We start from the raw sequence: 17412 nt of genomic DNA on the forward strand, positions 1-17412 counted from the left end.
AAACACACAGGATTAATTATGAATGGGTCTTTTTTGTAATTACATAATTGAAATGCGATATTTTATCATTTCTGCTTCTAAAGATGATGAGATATTTTCTATATTTTAGTCTACTCCTTAAGAAATACGATTTTGCATAGCCTCCAATTTTTATTCTCTAAGAATTTATATATATATATATATATAGCCCTTCTACTTCTTATGAAATAGGATCTTTTTCATGGTTCTCGTTCCTATTCCTCAGGAAGTTGACATTTATTTATAGTCTATGATCCTTATTCCTCTGGAAATCAAATCTTATTCTTTAGGAAATGGGGCAATTTTTCATTGCTTCGATGCCTGGTCCTCAGGAAACGAGACATTCTTTAATAGCTGGATCCCCGGTTTTCACGAAATAAGGCATTTTATAATAGGTGGATATTTGGTTCTCAAGAAATGGAGCATTTTTTTCATTGCTATAATTCTTGGTCCGAAGGAAACGAGGCATTTTTAATACCACGATCTTCGGCTTTCAGGAAATGGGGGCATTTTTTCACTGCTTCGACGTATGGTCTTCAGGAAATGAAGCATTTTTTTAATAGTTGGGTCCTCGGTTTTCACGAAATAAGGCATTTTTTAATAAGTGAATCTTTAGTTCTCGAGAAATGAAGCATTTTTCATTGCTCTAATGCCTGTTCTGCGGGAAACGAGGCGTTTTTAATAAGTGGATCCTCAGATTATAGGAAATTGGGTATTATTTAATAGCTCGATCTCCTGTTCTCAAAAAATGGAGGCATTCTTTCATTGCTACGATGCCTGGCTCTCAGGAAATGAGGCATGTTTTAATAGCTCGATTTCTAATCTTCACTAGACGGGGCATTTTTCAATTACACACAATCGTTATCCGTCAGTTAATGAGGCATTTTTTAGTTCTGATTCCTCATAAAATGAGGCACTTTCGCTATTCCATAGTTTCTATGTATATATATTTTAAAATTGTTTTCTGCATAAATATATAATTCCGTATCTTTTTACACTCAATTCTCGTTTGCATTCTCCAATTGTTATTCCCAAAGAGAAAAAAATAAATAAAAAATAAAAGAAAAAGAAAAAGTCGAGGAATCGTGAGTTTCATATCAAACGATTTAACGTCAGAATGACGTCACCGGCGAAAAAGGGGGGAGGAAAGTCCTTATTTTTGTCCGGAGACATCAACTAATGGAAATCGGAGGTGTGTCTCCCCCACGGGAATCGTACAGTCATCAGTATATTAGGTACGAATTTTTGTAAGCTATCGACAGACCCCTTCTAAGTGATGTCTAATAAATCGGTCATTAGGGAAATTACTATCCCTCCGTCACGGTTTTCTGGTGGCGAATGGGTCCCCTTTCCCTAAATGACTGACTGTTGGTAGGGATTCGTCAGTTCAATGCTTACTATACCTAATTATGTTCGTTTTGAGTGGCTGCTTTTCAACGCCTGTGTTCTACAAACTGACACATGTGGATTTCACTCCATACATTTCATTCCACTTCACCACATCATCAGCCCCAAGCCGAAGTTTTCTCCAATATAAATACAGCACTTAAACAAACGTTTAAGTCAGTATAGTTAATATTACGAGTTTTAATTTGTATAAAGTAGTTATTAATTAATTAATCGTTAATTTATTTTTAAATATTAATTTAATAAAAAAATTTTAAGGCGTCCATTGTCTTGCTAAGCGAAGATCAATTTTATAAACGATTTTATTTTTGTTTGTTTTTCTAAATTTTAGTGGGTTAAAATCGGTGGAAATTAGAGTTTATACGATGAAAAAAAAAATGTTAAAATTCACATTAGGTGGCAATGAATGCCTTATTATTTCTTTAGAATCACGAAGGGAGGATACGAAGCTAACACTGACATCATGTGTCGTCCAACAGGGATGCATAGGAAATCTCTGGAAGCTGCAGAGAAACTGAAGGATGTGAGCGATTCCGAAGATCAGCAACACTCTATGGACGAGGGAACTCGAAAGGTTGAACAGCCTAAAACATCTGGAGAAGAACAGCAAACAACACAGGTATCTAACAAAGAAGAACTTAGATCGAACAGTATAGCATCTCTACGTGCTAAAGCTCTGGAACATAGTGCCAGAGTGTTTAGCGAAGTGGGTAGGTGTGGTCCCGAAGCTGAAGTTAATGTTCAAGGAAGGAAAAAGGAAGACGGTGTGCCAGATAGAAGGCCATCACTTCATTCGATTGTTTCCTTGTTCTAAAGATAAATAATTTTGTATATAACATAATTTGATTGTAGACGTGTTTCGAGTGATGTATTTCGCGAAATGTTCTGATTTAGATTGATCGGATGATGGATTTATTTAGTAATTAGCATCTAAAACTTTAGATATAACTGAGCGTGTGTGTGTGTGTGTGTGTGAATTTTTTTTTGGATAGCAATCGAATTGCCCTAAAAACTTTAACGATTTTTTTACCATTTTTTTTTTCTTTTTCCTCTCTGGTGCACCACACCTCTATGGACAATCTAAGTCACATCATCGTTGATTGTAAGTCTATGCGAATAGCAACTTGAAGCAGTTCATTCATCAGCAACGATTTTGACATGCAACACCAAGAGCTTGAAGTAATAAATAGGTCTTCTCTATGATATCTAATGAAGAATGAACAGTTCATTTTACATAATCCATAATGATAATTGTACATTGTATAAGATAGTAAATATGCAACTTTTCTTTAACTTTTTTTCCTTTTTAATTTCTGCATTAATGCATATATTTAATTAGTTAATTTACAGAAAAAATTATTTCTAATAATTACTTAATCCATTAGTAAATTATGTGCTTATATTTAGACAACTTTTTAAACATAACCTTCACCCCCTTTATGACTTGTAAATATAAAACTTTCATTAAAAAAAAGAAGAATTAATATGTTACGCAGTTAATATTCATAAAATAACATTAATTTCTACGTTTATTTTGATTTTTTCCTCCATTCCTCCGACCAATCTCAATCGAGAACCATTTTGTTTCTCAATATTTTGCTGCACGCATTACGATGTCGAACGACCCAACAACAGTTAAAAGTGTTGGTAAACTCGACAACAGATTTAAAATAATAAACAAAACAACACTTGAAAACAAAGGAACAGGTGCTGATATACCTGAAAATAATGGACGCTTATTTAGCGAATCCTTCATTAGAATCCTAGATGGTGTAGTGTGAATTCGTGGCCAATTAAAGGACCATTTGAACAATTTAGTTAAACAGAAATCGTCGAATTTGATTGTTTGATATGTTCCTAAATAGCACAACCTCATCCTAAAATGTGAAAATAATAAATAACAGCAAAAAAATTTGGATTTTTTTCAAAGAAAAATGAATAAAAATTCCTCCCTTTGAATCCTGAAAAAAAAATTATATATATATAGGAGAAGAAAAATTGTAACAGAATTTTAAAAAAAAGCACTTCTATGATTAATAAAACTGTACCTGTTTGTCTGTGTCAAAGATGTTACATAATTTATAATTATATAGAAGAAACAATGAATAATTTCCCTTAAAACTTCATGGAGTGACCATATTGTTTATCATTTTTTAACAGTGAAAAGTGGGTTTAAAAATGGCTAAACTTGGATTATTATTTAAAAATTATTTATATATTGACATACAAATTGATTATACTGTATTATGTTGTATTGTTTTTTTTTAAAAATCTTCTATTTTAGAAGGTTAAAAACAGGGACAAACTCGGGCGTATGGTTACTCTAATCACTACATAACTATACATTACGAGTTATATAAATTAATAATTTGGTTAAATTTACTAAAAATAATTACTTATTTTATTTATTTATTTTTTAAAATGATTTTCTACAATTTTAAACGTGTTTAAACTTGTCGTAACATGTCCTTGAACCGTTACAACGTATTTTGATCGATTTCAATTTTAAATCTTTAACGCTTGAAGATAAAATTATAAATTTTGATCTGGAATTTTAAAAAATATATACGTATAAAGTCAAACCTCTGAACAACGGCCACTGACGGAAATATAAAAATGGCCGTTGTTCGTATATTAAAATTAAAAAAATTACAGACTCATTAAGTCTCATAATTAAAAAAATTAATAGAAAACTTTTTTATGTATAAACATTTAAATTAAAATTATCAAAACATTAGGTAAAAGCATATCTTTATAATAAAGTACAGTACACGGAAAACAATATGCTTTCTATGTACTGTACTTTGGCGCGCGTTAAACGGGGAAGCATGGAAAATAGGAAGTTTAAATTCGAGAAAAAAATATAGAATTTCTTCTTAAAAGATAGAATTTTTCGACTATACTTCATCTATAGTGTATAATATACACGTACGTGCCACTTTTACTGGAATTTACGTGTCAAAAATCTCGAGGGTATAGACTTCACAGGTCGTTGTTTGGTAGACTTCAAAATGGTTTCGCTTTACTTGCTGCTCTTTTCTCTCATAGGACACGGGGACAAAAGTGTATGGACCATTAGTTTCTAGATGGGGGTGTAAAGACGATTTGCATGTGAACTTTTCCACTGATTAAGTGTCGCGTCGTCCCCAAGGCTGGTAACTTATTGTTCCCTATTGTCTTATTGCGAAAGAAGCGAGAGATTTTAGCTTAATTATTTCCTCTTTTGTACAGAGCGTTGTAAATACGTCATCGTTATTGTGTCAGTAATGGGACCATCACATCCACACGCGATAATTGGAGAGCGTTGAGCCGTTTTGTTCTCCATTCTATAAAATCCACTTCGTCTATTTTTATGTAGAGTGAAGTATGACAACGATTAAAAATACACCTATTACTGCTACGTTACGCTGGGTAACTGATTTTTCCAACCGTTTTTCTTACGTCTTGCGTTATTGGGTAGTGATTAAGAGATGGACGAATTCATTCTACGTTTCATCGAGTGTCAACTCGTGCTGTAGAATGGAATACCTAAGGCTTGAAATCCTAACTTCGTGATTGTAAATATAAGATCCGCAAATTCTACGCTCCAACTTTTGGCTCTAAACTTGAAGGAAGTTGTAAATTTATGGCTCTAAGCTTAAGGCCTTCGACTTGTTGCTGTAAACTTTTGGTTCTAAACTTGCATCTAAGCTCGAAGTTACCAAAACTTGCGGTTTTAGACTTCAAGCCGCAAACTTGTGATCTAAACTCGTAGCTTAAATTAGAAGCTCTGAAGTTGAAATTCTGAATTCAAATTTCTAAATAGGTGATACTAAAACATAAAACACAGGAAATGGTTAGTAAAAATAACTTAATAAAATAGACATATTAGTATTCAGAAGGCCACGTGTACGAAGTTCAACAAGACAAAAACGATAGAGGAGGAAAGAGCGTGGAGGGGAGACTCACTTCTTGCTGATCATCTATCATCGTTACCTATAATAGAATTTCCCATTAGGAGAAGCGGTCAGTGTTTAGAGGGGGGTGGCTAAAAACTTTTACTAATCGCGTTACGGACGACGAATTTCCAGTCGCCAGAGGGTGCTGCGAGCGTGGTACGTGCGTCGATCCATCAGAAATCGTCAGACATAAGTTATGGCTAATGGCTGCCCCTATCGCCTCGTCTCTTGATTGGATTACGGTTAGACGGGATCCGGTCATCCGCGTCGATGACGTCAACTCGACCCGGTGACGTCATACGGCCGGACGATATTCGTCACATGTGTCATATAGAACGTGAAATACGTAAATCATGTGACACGTTTTCATTTGATTTTTGAATAAAATTTCCTAGAAAAAAATGAAATTTTCTAGATTTGATTGTGATTAAAATAACTCATTAATGATTAATAAATTATATAGGGCCTATATATATTTTGGCCATCTTCCAGTTTCTTGTAATTAATCGTTCATTAGTCCAATAGACTACTGTGTATATAGTCCAGTCGAAAAATTATTTGATTTTCTAATAATATTAGGGTCATTTATAAAATTATTACATTAATTTAATGTTTTTCTTGTACTCTTTTTATCCAAAATTAATTGATAAATTTGATCTGTATCGAGTTTTAATGTTTTTTCAACCATTACAATTTAAAAATAAAAAAAAGGAAGGGGGAAAATGTATAAAATATACTTTGTTATAAAAATTCTTAATTAATTATCATTCAGCAATAAATGTAGAATTTTCGTCGTTTTTCATCAATTTAAGCTCGAATACTTTATAAAATGTCGTAATTTTTGCCCAATTTAAGTTCTTTGACAAATATAAGTGTCTTTATCTTAATAAATAACTTCACGTTTCAAATATCCTTAAATGAAACTATAAATAATGGAGATTCCACATGTATCTGTATACAAAATAATTATTTAAGCATAGAGTTTTTGAGGAATTTACATGAAAATATTCCTGTTAAGTGGCCTATACTTCCTTGTAACATAAATCAAAGCATTAACTTTAATTTAGTTACACGTTATTCAATTTTGAGCAGTTTTTTTTACATTTCCAAATAAGTTGGATCCATCTTCGTTCGATTTTTGAAATAGAATTTTTACAACTGTTTTGTAAAGCTTGGAAATTGATCATATCTTTCTGTTTACTGAACATCTTCCTTGGATTCGAGCATCGATCGAATGGAGAATATTTAGATCTATGAAGCTTAAAGAGGATAAAGGTAATCTCAAAACGTTCTGCATTCAAGCTTGAAGATGGATCAAAGTCATCTGTAACCGAGCTGTAGTTTGATCTATAAGCTTGAGAGTGGATCAAGATCATCTGTAACCGAGCTATGGTTTGATCTATAAGCTTGAAGATGGATCAAGATCATTTGTAACCGAGCTATAGTTTGATTTACAAGCTTGAGAGTGAATCAAAATCATCTGAAACCGAGCTGTAGTTTGATCTATAAGCTTGAGGGTGGATTAAAGATCATCTGTAACCGAGCTATGGTTTGATCTATAAGCTTGAAGATGGATCAAGATCATCTGTAACCGAGCTATAGTTTGATCTATAAGCTTGAGAGTGAATCAAAATCATCTGAAACCGAGCTGTGGTTTGATCTATAAGCTTGAGAGTGGATCAAGATCATCTGTAACCGAGCTATGGTTTGATCTATAAGCTTGAAGAGTGGATCAAAATCATCTGAAACCGAGCTGTAGTTTGATCTATAAGCTTGAGAGTGGATCAAAATCATCTGTAACCACTATGTTTGATCTATAACTTGAGATGGATCAAGATTACTATTATTGACTTGAATTTAAAGAGAAACATTTGAGAAGATAGATAAACGTTAAATTTAGAAAATAAAATATATTTTCTTATTAGAAATATGTGTGTATATATATATATATATATTTCTATATATGTTGTATATATATATATATATCTATATTTCTATATGTGTACATATATGTGTATATACATATATGTATATACACACATATACACACACACACACACACATATATAACACGAGAAAATAAGTGTTCAACTGTTATAAGTAAGAATAACCAGATAAAGTATCAGAATTCTCATTAAAAAAAAATAATAATAATATTTTAAAAGAGAATTTTGATATTTTTACGTGTTTAATTGTACTTTTTTTAAACAAGAATTATTAATTAAAAATGGTAAGTAGAATTTTAACATTATTCGCTTGATTTTTATGACATATTTTTAAAATAATTTATCTTTTTAATTCTATTACAGATATAAAATCAAGATGAAAATAAGAAATTCTAATTATAAAATGAGACAAATACTCAACAGTTTTTAAATATAATTACGAAATTATTTTTATAAAATTCAGAATTAAAAAAAGAAAGAAAAAAAAATTATATTATTGTTATCGATTTTCATCTTCCTTCATTCGACGTCTTACAGCGAATTTAAAATTACATATACAATGTTATAATTTTAAATAATTATTTAAAAAAATAATGTAAAAATTATTATAATTTTTTTTATATAATTAAATAATTATTTGAAAAAAAAAATATATATTGAAAAGTTTGATTATAAAATTTTCACGATTTTTTGTAATGAAATAAATTGATTTTTAATACAAAATTCAATAATGTTTTAAGCGATAAATATTTTTAAAAATAATTTAAAATAAAATAAATTTTATATAATTAATTTAATGAAAAATTTTAAGTCAAAATCCCCTACATAAGCACATATAACATTGATAATGCTATTGCTCATTGTAACGATTAGTGGAACATTCAATTGGAGAATATCACAAATTAAATTATTATAATTATTTATAAAAAAAATAAATTACTAGGTTAAGTCAAAACCTCGATATAGCGCTCTCCTGCTTCGGTTTAGCGCTACACTCGATTTAGTGATAATTTCGGAAGCGAACAAACGGTGGCACTAAGTCGAAGTTTTGACTTTATACATTAATTTAAACGATTTTAATAATAAATTACATAATAAATAAACTGTAACAAACCTATACAAAAATCAATACAAAAATCATTATTAAATAAATATAAACTCTAAAATAAGAAACCTTCCAAAATACATATTTAATTTTAAAAAAAAACGTAATTATAATTTATATAAAATTTTACAAATTATTCAATTAAATTGCTTTTTTTTTAAATTAAATTTTTTAAATAAATAAATTAACAAATAGAATTTTTTAATTAAGATTTTATTATTATTTTTTTTTTCCGGAATAAGAAGATGAAGATCAACGTCTCGTTTCTTTATTGCTAATGATTCTCTTAAAGGTGTTTATAACAATACTTAAACCTATAAATATTTCTTTATTATTATGAAATAAAACATTCTTTGATGCCATCAGAAAATTAATGATTGCTCTTGGAATGAAATTCTCTCTCAAAAAATAAAAAAAAAATATGTGAAACATCCAACAATAACCTTCTCCTTTATTCATTAATTCTTCGAATATCTCCAGGAAAAAAAAAAAAAACGTTTAATTATTCATTAATAAATAACAAAATTGATCACCTGACAGCAGTATTTTTTTCACCTTCAGATTTTTGGTCATTGATTTAATTAATTTTATTATACAAATTACCACTTTTTGAATATATATATCGGATGTATTTTTTGGTTATGTCCTGGTTAAAGAATAAACTAATCAATCACCGAAGTAACTTTAAAATATACACAAGACAATGATATATGAAGGGGAGAAAACTCACCATTTTCTATTGATTTTCAGTTGGTTGATGGCGTTAAGAAATCTCGAACTGACAGTTATAAAGTCTGGACGTCTCCATTTCCTTTATTTTTATTTTTTTAAAAAGAAAAATAAAAGATAAAAGAAATAAGAACTTTCAATCAATCAGATTTTTGGAGAGATTTTAAGTGGATTGCAAACTATAACTTGCCTTCTTTCTTTCTTTTTTTTTTTTTTAAAGAAAAGTCAGGCGTATATTCCTATAAAATTGTTTTTTTTTAAATATAATATTATTAGATCTTTTAACGTTTTAAATATAACATAAATTTTACGATAACTCGGTTATTTTGGACATTAGCCCATGATAATAATGGGGTCGTAAACCTATAATGAGATTTAAACGTTACAATGAACTCCTATTTTCCGTGTTGTACAATTAAAATTTTTGTTTTCTGGAAAGTTTATTGTTTTAATATTTTAAATAATAATCATCTCTTTAGGCTTTTAATTTAATATTATTTTTTAAAACGTTTTTTTCCCCCACCTCTTTAATTATACACGAGCAAGTGATGATGAGAATTATCTAAGATCTAAATTGCAGCTGTCGAAGATAAAGCTGATACATTATAGTCATTGATAGCTTGACTACTTGACCATCTATCGATACAATTAAGTTATGTTACTCGACGATTTAATCAAACGAAAAATAGTATCATGTGGAGTAAAGTAGAGATGATGACACTAGAGGAAGATGCCAAATATTTACGTTTTGTATAATAATTAATAAATTTTTCTGGAAAAAATTAAGTTTTTTATACTTTCAAATATCTTACCTTACATTCTAATTACATCATTTTTGGTTTTAAATTGAAGACAATTAAAAAAAATTACCATACTTGCAATTTAGAACTAGTAGAAATTTTAATATTTTTTTTCTTTATTTTAAGTAAATATATAATTTTAAATAAAAAATCTTGCATCTAATACAAAGCAGGTGATTATTTAAAGTGATAATTACAGTAGAGCGTCGATAAGTGGAACCAACTGGGGACTGGGGTCCTTCCAGTTAATGATTTGTTCCAGTTTCCGACTTTGTACGAAAAAATCACATTAACCTGTCCGATGTTCAAATTTTTCTCCGTTGCGTATCGCTTCCTGTTGAATTTTTCTCCGTTGCGTGTCGCTTCGTGTTGAATTTTCGTCGATTTTAAGCCTAACGAAAATTTTTATAATAATCATCGAGGCTATCGTATCGTTAAAAATTATTTCTGCATTTTGTACAAACAAAATAAATATATTAAAGAATATAAAAAACATGAAAATTATACTTTAGAAGTAAATTTAGTATCAAAAACATTCGATTCAGCACGACACAGTCCGACTGAAAATCGTTCCACTTTCCGGCCATTCCACTTATCGACGCTCTACTGTACTGCAATTACGAAAGTTTCATTGCAGTGAAGCCTACTGTGTAAGCTGGTCCCTTCAGTGGCCACATTAGCAGGTTTCACTGTATATAAAATGTAATTTTTGAAAAAAATAAATAAATAAAGGAAGAATATCATATTAATATGTAAGTTTAAACAAGTTTTTATTAATATAATTAGGATTTGAATTATAATCTGTTGGGATTCAATTTATGAAAGTTTTACTCTTCCTCATCACCTAGATATAAGAATTGTGGATTTTCTGTGTTTTTCACAGAATGCTTAATGAACAACGTTACAATATTTAAATGAAATATGTCTAATTAATAAAGCGTGTTTAACATATGCGACTTTAATTCTAAGCTTCAGATACTTTGAAATAAAAATCAAATTATTTAAATTAATATGTTTATTTAATAAAATTTCATATAAAGTGTGAATTTTCTTTAAAAAATTAATTATAATAATCTATTAAAATTAAATGTTTTCAAGTTAAAGATTGTATAGAAAAGAAATAAAATTCTAAAATTAATTTTGTTTTTTTAATCTTATAACCAAACTAAATCAAAATTTCTATAGAATCTCATTAAAATTCATTTACAGTAAGGTAATTCGTGTTTGCTATACGCTTACGATCGATAGATTCAATTTTAAATTTGATAATAAAAAGCAATGAAATAGTTTCAAAACATAATATAACAGGATTAAAAAAATATATAAAATATTTAAATTTTGAAAATTTAAACATTTATATTAATATATTTTTAAAAGAAAAAGAATAAAATATCTTAATGAATGATATTTATTGAGGAGAAGCTTGCTTTACAGAATTAAACTTAAAGGGGGCTTCTCTGCAAGCATAGACGATTTGTAGGAAAGCCTCCTTTACACTAAAGCTAAAGAGAATTTCTATTTAAGATAACTTAAAAAATTTCAATTTTGTGTCGTAATACGAAAAGAAATTTCGAATTTTGTACATATATTTTTAAATTTTAAACATTTTTAAAACAGATATATTTACTGGTCAGTGTGAAAACAGAGCAAAGTGATGTCACTCGACCATACGCTAGACCTATGTAACGTCTATCTAATTCGCTTTTGATCATAATTGCAAAATTGCCTCACTGCATGCTGCTAGATTAAAACTAACAAATCAATTAAATGGGGGTAGAGAGGGATAGAAACTAACTGCTTCACTTCATCATCCGACGTTCGTTCAAACCAGCCTCCAACTACGACTAATGAACTAATTATGGTGATTGGAAGGGGTGGAGTTGGTCGACAGAAGTCACTTCGTCTTTATGGTTGTGGCCATACCTGGCAAAATAACTAATGACTGATATTCGCTAGATGAAACTATTTCCAATAATAGTTAAAGGGTGTTCCTTTTTTTTATATCTCTTTCATTTTGATAACTTTTTTATTTAGTGATTAATATCTAAAAAATTCACTATCAATTTATTATCCAAAAAATTACTTACAGAGAAATGTAGTGAGTGTAATTTAGGGAATTTATGTTAGTGAAGCATAAGTAGAAAGTATATTTTGAGGGAATTTATAGCAGAGAACTTAATTAGAGAATATAAATAGAGGGAGTTCACATCAAATAATACAATTTAAAGCATTTGTTTTTAGAAAATAAATTATCTTTAATTAGAATTTAAATAATAAATATGATTATCTTTATTTTAAAAGGTTATTTTTTTATTTTCAATGGTGTATATCATTATAGTTTTGAATGTAATGGACATGTAAAGGCAGGATATCCTTGTATGCAAAGGTATTGTAAGGTGTTCCTATGACACTTTTCACTTGTAGGTCATTTACTGGACATCTGCTAGAAATTCACAAGAGGCTCGAATTTTCTCACGCGATTAGTTTCCAAACTATTACTATATTTACTATACTTTACGTCAATCTTTTTCAAGTAACATTTCCGGTATCGAACTAAACTCCTACCTAACTCAATCGATCGATCTTTGTTAAAAATGATCAAAAAAGAGAATAGTTATCGTGGTTAAAATCGATCCCTCATAGCTTGGGGCATACTTTAATATATAGGTAAAGAGACCAAGGACTTTTCACCTACGGATCGAATTTCGATCTTCAGCCATTCTTCTAAAAAGTAGAATTCTTTTTTATTTAAAAAAAACAAAATATATTAAAATAAAATTGATTTTTTTGTAATTTTTTACACGATAAAATATTGTAATATTTAAATTTTACAGTATAAAACAGCGCTGTTTTTAGTGATTAATAAATTTCTCCTCGAATGACAATGATTGATGCTGATGCGTGACAGATAAATTGTTAGGAAATAAGCAAAATGTAATTAATTTTATTTAAATAAATTATTAAAAAAAACTTAAATGTAAACATAAGAAAATTTAATTTATAAATATGAATTAAATGAAGCACTGTTTTAGTTAGAAAAAGAAGTTTAAAGTTCGATTCACTCGTGGCTGGTGAGTTAGAAGAAGCTTTAACGATAACTAATATTAAATTTTACATTTTTAAATTTCTCATCGAATTTGTTAAAAAAAATTATTGGTAGGTGGCACAACTGTAGCAGGAGGGCGATGAGATAATTAACAGGGCATACAAACTATTGACAAAAGTCCTATTGTGTGACATAGTAGATAATGGGAGAGGTGGAGAAAGTTTGACGGTGGGGACACAACCCGCACTCCTCACCCCCATGTAGAGTGTCTGGGGTTTCTCCCACGTGTTCTCTACTTGACAAGGAATGATGGGAAGATGGCGGCTAATTTGTCAGATGCTGCGAAAACTCGTACAATCGCCAGCATTGACAGCTGACACACCATGCTAAGCCTATCGACTCTTAGGGCGTCCCGTGTACAGGACGTCTTCACATCTGTCCTCTAACTGTCTATCTTCACCTCCGAACTGAACAAACTTCTCTCTTTTAATGGGGGGTTGAGTGACAAATTTGGTGCAATTGGTACAAAATTGGGAGCAACCTATTTTAATCGAAGACATTTCTAAAGAATCGCAGCTAATTTTGATCCCTTAATAAGAAAAAAAAATTATCCTCTTTAACCTCTTTTGTACTATATTCAAAAAATAGTATGAAGTTTAGCAAATAAATTGGACTTGTATCAGAATTCTATATGTCGTAGCGTATTTTTCTAAAGGATTTTTACTTTTATAACTTTGGAAATGTATTCATTTTAATTAATTATTTTCCTTTTTAAATCAAATTTAAACTAGTAGTGTATAAAATTGCAAAAATATCATGAAAATTTTAGTTTTATTACTTTATAATACATAAAATGATGTGTGTCGGTGCGGAAATAGACTTCTATGCCTATCTGTATTGTATATTCTTCAAAAAATTAAATAAAAACTTTCAAAATAATAAAAAAATCAAGAACATTTTAATGATTTAACTGATTTTATTAATATTTCTTATCATATTTAAATACTCTGATGAAAACGAGAATGCTTTGGGGCTTCCTTCATCCTTTTCTACTTCTTCATAAGTACTGTATACAAAATAAGAAACTTTTCTATGTAATTTTATAGAAATAAATTTTTATAACATTAAATTAATAAATTTTAAAATATTCAACATTTTTTTTTTAATTTAAAAAAATTAAATTTCTTATTCTGGAAGAGTTAACATTTTCTGTACGCCAGTGACCCAAATTTATTTTCATTAAATAAAATAAAATAATAATTATATACTTTTTCTTTCTTAAATTTCTGTGAATTATAAATTAATTAACGAATTTAAAATAATGCAATATTGAAACTTAAAAATATATATAAAAAATAGATAAGTAGTCGAAGGAGAAGTTTCGACCAGAAGCAAAGTTTATATAAGGATACCAGGAGTGAAGTTTTATGTGTACAATGTACATCTAATTTTATAGTAGTCCGTACAGAGATCGCGGCTACTTTAGTTCCCATGTTTCCCAATAGCTTTAGATGACCTGACAAGAGTCTTGATGGCTACTATTGTGATGGAAAAATGTCCCATATACCAGTGGCGGGGTAGTTTTAAATGGATAATGGCGTCTGTTTACCACATTTTCCACCAGAGGGAGAAATTAACGGGTGCCAAAAGAAGGGAAGAAGGCACCACATGTCAAAATACGAAAAGACTAGATGTCAATCAAATTACCCGCAGGTAACGGGTGACAATAGCTACAAATGGGGATGTTAGGTAACCTGGTTGGAATTTTTCCTTATTGTCACTTAACTTACTCGTCGAAATTACGTTCAAGTTTCTTAAAAACATCATGTTTTATATTTTATAATAAAATAAACACAATTTTGATAAAAAATTTTAAATTTCTCTGAAGGTTTCAATGAAATAATCTAAGGGTGCAATGGGATGATGATGAATAAGCAGCATATAAAAATAATAACCATTTCTATCATTAAAATACTGATAATTTAAGTTTATATACTGTATATTTATATACATTTTTTATATTCTGATTGATTGATTTTTTGTAAAAATCGCAATTTACTCAGTTGCAGCCTTCATTGAATGTTACAGTAATTTTATACATAAAAGCAAATTAAAATCCATATTTTGAAGTACAAATGAAATATTAGATCTAGACTCTACACCTAGAAATCTTTTTATAAATATAGATTTAATAGAACCAATACTGTAACTTTCTTTCTTCATTGTCATCAGGATTTTGGGTTCTAAGCTCTCGATTCAGTAGGTTTAACATCAGACTAATTTATCCAATAATTTATTATAAATACATACGCTAATAAGGGTAAAATAAGGTATTAGTTCCAAAATTTTGTACTCCTCATAATTTGGCGCCCTGGGTCAGAACCCAGCTGAACCATTTATAAATTTGATTGCCATCATAATTATTCAAAGCCGTTCTAATGTATTGAATGCAGCATGATGTTAATTATCAATATAATGTTAGTAATTTAAAAGTCATACAATGAATTATATAACAGAAACATTAAATAATTATTATTTTTTAATGTCTGGTAAAGTCTCAAAGTATTTTTTAGCCTGATCTATTTAAAATTTTGTATTCCCAAGCGAAATCCTTAGGAAATGAATACCAATTACTGTCTATGAAAAATAATTTAATGAATTACATAAATAAAAACATATCAAAGTAAAAAAATATTCCCTAGAGAAGTAATTAGAAATGTTTCTGAGGTGATTCTATTGAATCACCTTTAATTGAAAGTGCAGTTTTTGTAGCTTTTTCTTTTAATTGTAAGCATATAAAATACTTATATTTAGATCATATAAAATTACAATTATAGAGTTAAAAACTTGATAAATTTTACTTACAGTAAAATAAAATTAAAACAAAGAAGTTGAAGTTAACTTTTTAAAAATTATATTTAAATGATATAATTAATTAAATATAATTTCGAAGTTTATAAATATATTTTAATTTCCTGAAAATTTATAAATATATTAAATGTTACGTCAAATAAAATTAAGAAATAAACAAATACTGCTTGTTTGCGTTAGTCATTTTTGAAAAAAATATATTAAAATTTGTAAACACAAAAATCTACTGAAGGCACTAAAGATGGATTTTCATAAACAAGACTATATTATAATTAATATAAAACTACGTTAATATATATTTGAGATTATTTTAAATTTTAGAGTAATAGTTTATGGTTTCTATCAAAGGATTGATTTATTCTAATGATAACCATAAGTCTTGATGAAAAATATGAATGTCTTTTTTTTAATTAAAAATTAAAAATTAAATGAATTAAAGGACCAATAATAAGACCATTCAGAACTTTGAACCTTGAGAGAAGGATGCAAGAAATAAAAATTTTGAAAAAGTAATATTTCCTGGGGCTGACGAAACGATACTGGCGCCATCTTTTAACAATAATTTTATTAAATCAAAAAAGGTATTTAATATGGTTCGGCATTGCTGACAACCGATAAACTCTATAATTAGTTTTAAAATTAGTTTAATTTTAAAATACGCATTAAATTATTTTTTTATTATATATATATATATATACTTATATACATATTAAATATTTGTTCACTCTTTCAGAAATTTAAATAAATATTTTAATGAATTAAAATAAATCAATTAAAATTTCTTAAAAAGAATTGGTCGTGTTTCGGTTCAAGTTAAAGTCTTTTAAAAGATGAAAAATCCTTTATACGCGATTGGTTGATTCAATGACGTAACGATAGCTACAGACCACGCGATTGGACGAATTGTGAAAACTTTTATGAAATTACTTCAACATGATTATAAATGTCGCTGTTAAATAAAATTCTAAGAAATTAATTTTTAAAAATAAGTGTATAATTAAGATTTTAAATGATTTAAACATAATCCAAAAATACCTGAAGAGATTATATTATTTTTGTTTTGTTTTATTTATATAAAAAGATATTATTTTTAATTAACATGTAGGAATAATATATAAAATATATTAATATTTATTATATAGTATAATATAGTAATAATACAAATTCGATAATAAATATATATATATATATATATATATATATATGCCAAAGTTTAATAATTATTTTATAAGAAAATCTTAGAAATTGAAAAAGAAATTTTAATACAATATTGTATTTTTGTTGTAGAGAATATTAAACAAACAATTTTTAAAATATATGTATTGATTGTTATTAGTTAAAATATTGATAAAAATAAATTAAATTGTAAAAACAGAAGCATTTATAAATTAAGTTTTAATTACAGATAAATATTTAAAAAATTAATTATGAGAACGAATAGCATTTTCAAGTGAGATAATTAGTATCATCAAGAAGATGCGAGTAATTGTACTGTGCTAAATGAATTAAATTCGAATGAAAATTAAGTTTATTTAATTAAAAAATATATTTC

At 28.3% G+C, this 17412-nt stretch overlaps 1 protein-coding gene across 8 annotated transcripts in view; it reads left to right on the forward strand.

The window, feature by feature from the left end:
• Positions 1 to 7770, forward strand: part of LOC136975305 (visual system homeobox 2-like) — a 50844-nt gene extending 43074 nt beyond the window's left edge. For 3 of the 8 annotated variants that reach the window (XM_067270350.1, XM_067270351.1, XM_067270352.1), the window contains one exon: positions 1905 to 3491. In XM_067270350.1, the coding sequence (XP_067126451.1) occupies positions 1905 to 2239 (335 nt within the window). In that variant the 3' untranslated portion in view covers positions 2240 to 3491. The other 5 variants (XM_067270353.1, XM_067270354.1, XM_067270355.1 and 2 more) reach the window with 3 other exon arrangements.
• Positions 7771 to 17412: the final 9642 nt, after the last annotated feature.

The sequence above is a fragment of the Centruroides vittatus genome, unplaced genomic scaffold (assembly GCF_030686945.1).
Source record: "Centruroides vittatus isolate TY-2023 unplaced genomic scaffold, ASM3068694v2 contig_370, whole genome shotgun sequence".
NCBI classification, from domain to species: domain Eukaryota; kingdom Metazoa; phylum Arthropoda; class Arachnida; order Scorpiones; family Buthidae; genus Centruroides; species Centruroides vittatus.